The 4494-nt window shown below is 43.3% G+C and overlaps 1 protein-coding gene across 1 annotated transcript; it reads left to right on the top strand.

Moving 5' to 3' along the window:
- The first annotated feature begins 1171 nt into the window (after window positions 1-1171).
- Window positions 1172-3991, top strand: LOC138943947 (uncharacterized). The gene has a single exon (XM_070314841.1). It carries the CDS (start codon window positions 1172-1174, stop codon window positions 3989-3991), a length of 2820 nt encoding a protein of 939 aa, XP_070170942.1.
- Window positions 3992-4494: the final 503 nt, after the last annotated feature.

The raw sequence follows: 4494 nt of genomic DNA, 5'->3' as shown, positions 1-4494 counted from the left end.
TATTAATTTTAATTACGTAGATTTATTGACGGAAAATATGCGGCAATTTAGGAGGTTCGGCATAATCGGGAGAGAAGCAAGTTTCGCGATACGACCGATACGCGAAGGCTCGAATATTTATCACACATTAGAAAATGCGTTTCGTGAAATTCACGCGTATGCGTTAAATTTATGCGAACCGGGAGATTATGTGGGAATGACTTTCCATTCGACGAATTTATCTCAGGGCCCTGCTAGATTATCCTTTCGTCCGGCTAGAGACATGTCGTATGAGGATATCTGGAAACTAGTCAGTAGCGCAGAGTGCTGGGGGGCTCGATATCGCGGAACACTTTAACATTCGTGTTTTTAATGTCACGGTTCCTTCGGGTCGCGGACATGTTAAATTAACAAGACGTTGTGAAGCGCTCAATAGTAACAATAAATAATTTCGACAATTTATGTTTTCCGCGCGCTCTCGTAGTAGCGCGAATTTACTGCGAACGCGGTAACTTACGTACGGGTGAGTTACATGAAAAATGAAATAATATAAAACACATGCATTCCCCGCTTCAACGTGAGTTCGCATTACAATTAACTAGGAACGCTGGTGTTACGATAACTGAAGAGGGATGTGGAATTCCGGAAATCGAGCGCTTTCAACGATATCTCGCAGCTGATAATATCGCAATTATAGTTTATAATTTCAGTATTTTCGGGCGCGGTGAGAAACCGATGTACGACGGTATCGCGCTACTTGCTTCTCTCGACCGTGAATCCTCGTTACGCTTAAATATAATGTATTATGAGCGTTTACGTCATTATAACCCTATTGTAAATTTAAATGCCGCCGCGGGTTGTAGGAATTATTGCGGACCGTGTAATATAGGTTATCGGTAAAACGGGCCATCGCTGTCCAAATAAATGCCCACGATGTTTCACTGTGCCGCCGTGTAAGCAGTCCGAAAGTATAAAATGCAACGCGTGTAATCGGGCATTTTTCTGTAAGAAGTGTTTCGAGCATCATCGCAGCGTAAAATCGTACGACGGTAAATCATCTGAAAGTATCTGCAATGTCGTGCGATTTTGCGACGGATGCGGTCGCATCGTTAAATTTGGCGCGAGACACGAATGCTGTGTTTCTTACTGCAAATTATGCCGTTCACCAAAGCCTGAGAATCATTAGTGCTACATGCAGCCTCTTCGACGTGATAATGGTTCCTCTACCGTACCGTCGTCTTCATCATCGACAATGGCTCCAGCGATGACAGTTATGCGAAGCACAGAAGAAAGCACAGAATTTGACGGTAAAGTGGCAAACGATCGTGCATGTACGAGCAAAAAAGAGCGTGTAGCATTCGTATTTTACGATTTTGAAACGCGACAAGACGAGTCGCTCAAAGGTACGTCGAACGTAAAGAAACACGTTCCCACTCTTTGCGTGGCGCAACAAATTTGCGAAGCGTGCGCGAAAGAAAATAATTTGTCCGCGAGGTGCCGATGGTGCAAGGTGCGAGAGTTCGTATTTCGTCATGATCCTGTGAAACAATTCGTCGATTTTGCAACGCGTACGACAAAATACTTCAAGCAGATCATTTGCATAGCACATAATACGAAAGCGTTCGACGCGCAATTTACTTTAAAGTATATTGTTGAAAATCGTAATAACTTAGAACCTAAATTAATATTAAACGGTACAAAGATCGTGGTGTTAACGGTAGGACATACGAAATTCATCGACAGTGTTAATTATATGCCGATGCGCTTATCCGAGTTACCGAAGGCTTTCGGATTACAGGATACGTCGGATAAAGGCATTTTTCCGCATTTGTTTAACACTATCAAAAATCAGTCATATGTCGGCCCCTTGCCTGACGCGCATTATTATTCTCCGGAGACAATGAAATCGGAAGAGCGCGAACGCTTTCTTGTATGGCATGCTGATATGCGACAAAAAAACACCGTGTTCGATTTCCAACGTGAGATCATTCGCTATTGTCGTACCGACGTTGATATTCTTCGACAAGCATGTATGGCGTTTAGAAAAATTTTTATTGATCGTGGAAATGTATGTCCGTTCGAGGAATGCACGACAATTGCTTCGACGTGCATGACTGTTTTTCGGAAAAACTTTTTGCAACAAAATACGATAGGCGTCATTCCAACTGGCGGATACAGAAAAGCAACCAATCGTTCCCGTAAAGCTCTGCAGTGGTTGATATGGAAGGAACGCGAGCTCGGACATTCTATAAACCACGCAGGGCGCTCGCGTGAATATCGTACAATCGACGGCACGCTCGTCGATGGATATTACGAAACGTCTGATACAGAGACGCCTCAACGTCATGTGCTACAATTTCACGGATGTTTTTGGCACGGATGCCCGTCTTGCTTTCCTATGAATCGCGATAGACCACTTTCTACATCGGATTGCAAGGATACGATTGACTCACGTTACGAGCGAACTCTCGCAATCTCGTGGAGACTTCGGCAACGGAAATACTTTGTGATAGAAAAGTGGGAGTGCTCTTTCGATCGCGATATGCGAGATAGTCGCGAAATGCGTGAATATCTCGAGAACCATCCGATGGTGAAAACGCCTCCGCTCGATCCGCGCGATGCATTTTTCGGTGGACGCACGGGGAATATTGTGACGCGCTATGAAGTTACAGGTATGGAAAAAATACGTTACGTGGACGTATGCTCCTTATACTCATATGTTTTGAAAACAGGTGCTTTCCCGATCGGTCATCCTGATATTTATGTCGGCGAGGAATGTTCCGCATTAATCGGGAGGGCACCGAATTATAATTTTAATACGATCGAAGGTCTCATACGGTGCAAAGTACTTCCACCGCGTGATTTATTTCATCCTGTACTCCCATATCGCGCGCAGGGAAAATTGCTTTTTGCATTATGTCGCAGTTGCTGTGAAACATTGTCACAATCGGACTGTACGCACAACAATACTAAGGAACGCGAATTCGAGGGTACGTGGGTGTCCTGCGGATTACGCAAGGCCGTCGAAAAGGGCTATCACGTGACGGCTGTAAGTGAGATTTGGCAATATAAAGTTAGTCAATTCGATCATACGACCCGTCAAGGTGGATTGTTCGCCGAGTATATAAATACATTTTTGCAACTTAAACAAGAAGCCAGCGGATGGCCGAGCGAATGCGGAGAAAACGACGACGATGCTAAAGAAAGATATCTGCGGGAGTATGAGAAAACCGAAGGTATCGTTCTTGATAAACGTAACGTCGCGCGGAATCCCGGTTTACGTTCTGTCGCGAAACTGTGCTTAAATTCTTTTTGGGGCAAATTTGGTCAGCGCTCCAATTTACCTAATACCGAGGTCGTGAGAACGCCGCAACGTTTTATAGCCTTGCTGACAAGTGCCGAGCATGAAATAACTGACATATTATCCGTAAACGATGAGGTAATATATGTTTCATGGCGATTGCGACAAGAAGCTGTTGTTTCCTCCCCGCTGACTAATGTCGTGATAGCGGCGTATACGACGGCACAAGTTCGTTTAACGTTATATTCTTATTTAGAACGATTAGATCGTCGCGTTTTGTATTATGATACGGATTCATGTATTTACGTGAGCAGCGGTGATCCGAACGAGTATGAACCGCGTACGGGAAATTTTCTAGGCGATATGACCGATGAACTCGAGAGCTACGGGAGCGGTAGCTATATCGAGGCGTTCGTATCCGGTGGTCCGAAATTTTATGCATATGTTGTACGCGCACTAGACGGTCGAACGCACGAGGCATGTAAAGTTAAAGGCATAACCCTAAATTACGAAAATTCGCGGTTAGTCAATTTTAATAGTATTAGAAATTTATTGCTAAATAAAGAGAGAGTACGAGAAAATGAAGAGAACGAAAAAGAATTGGCTGGAACATCGATAAATCTACGTTTTAGAGCAATTCGTCGCACCGCGTTTCATGAGATCGTAACACGGGACGAAACTAAAGTATGTGAACCTATTGCTAAAACGTAGGTTTATTGATAGCCATTGTTCGTTACCATACGGATATATAATAGAACGTTAATTTTTCTCGGCTCTCGTTTTTATCAATGTATATAGCAGCGAATTTGCATGTTTCCGTCACATAAGAAATTTTGTACATTGCGAAATTATTATTTACATTTAAACATACGTATAATATTTAATAAAAAATTTTTATTTTAAATCGCTTATATAAAAACATTTACTATTTTCCTATCCTTTCTCTCCTCGTCTAAGTGACGTCATAAAGCTCTAAAACCATCGTAATCGCTACCTGCACAGTCTTGTTTTTTACGACCCCTTCTATTCTCGTGATGTCTCCATTCTCGGTGGCCGCCATCTTGCCGATTCTTACACACGTGTTATTTTGCCGCGTTTTTCCCTCTCACTCAGAAACATGCTCCTCATCCAATCAAACTGCCGGCAACTATAGGGAAGCCAATCAGAGCGCAGGGTCCCCTATGCCGGAGGACTACTCTCTACAAATACTACAT

This window comes from Polyergus mexicanus, unplaced genomic scaffold, assembly GCF_030449975.1.
Source record: "Polyergus mexicanus isolate NDT 795.1 unplaced genomic scaffold, iyPolMexi1.0 SCAF_64, whole genome shotgun sequence".
NCBI lineage: Eukaryota > Metazoa > Arthropoda > Insecta > Hymenoptera > Formicidae > Polyergus > Polyergus mexicanus.
The sequence above is the reverse complement of the archived record's forward strand: the minus strand, read 5'-3'. Positions and strand labels throughout refer to the sequence as shown.

Excerpts from the sequence above, each read along its gene's own strand:
- LOC138943947 (XM_070314841.1), top strand. The coding sequence starts at position 1,172 with ATGCAGCCTCTTCGACGTGATAATGGTTCCTCTACCGTACCGTCGTCT.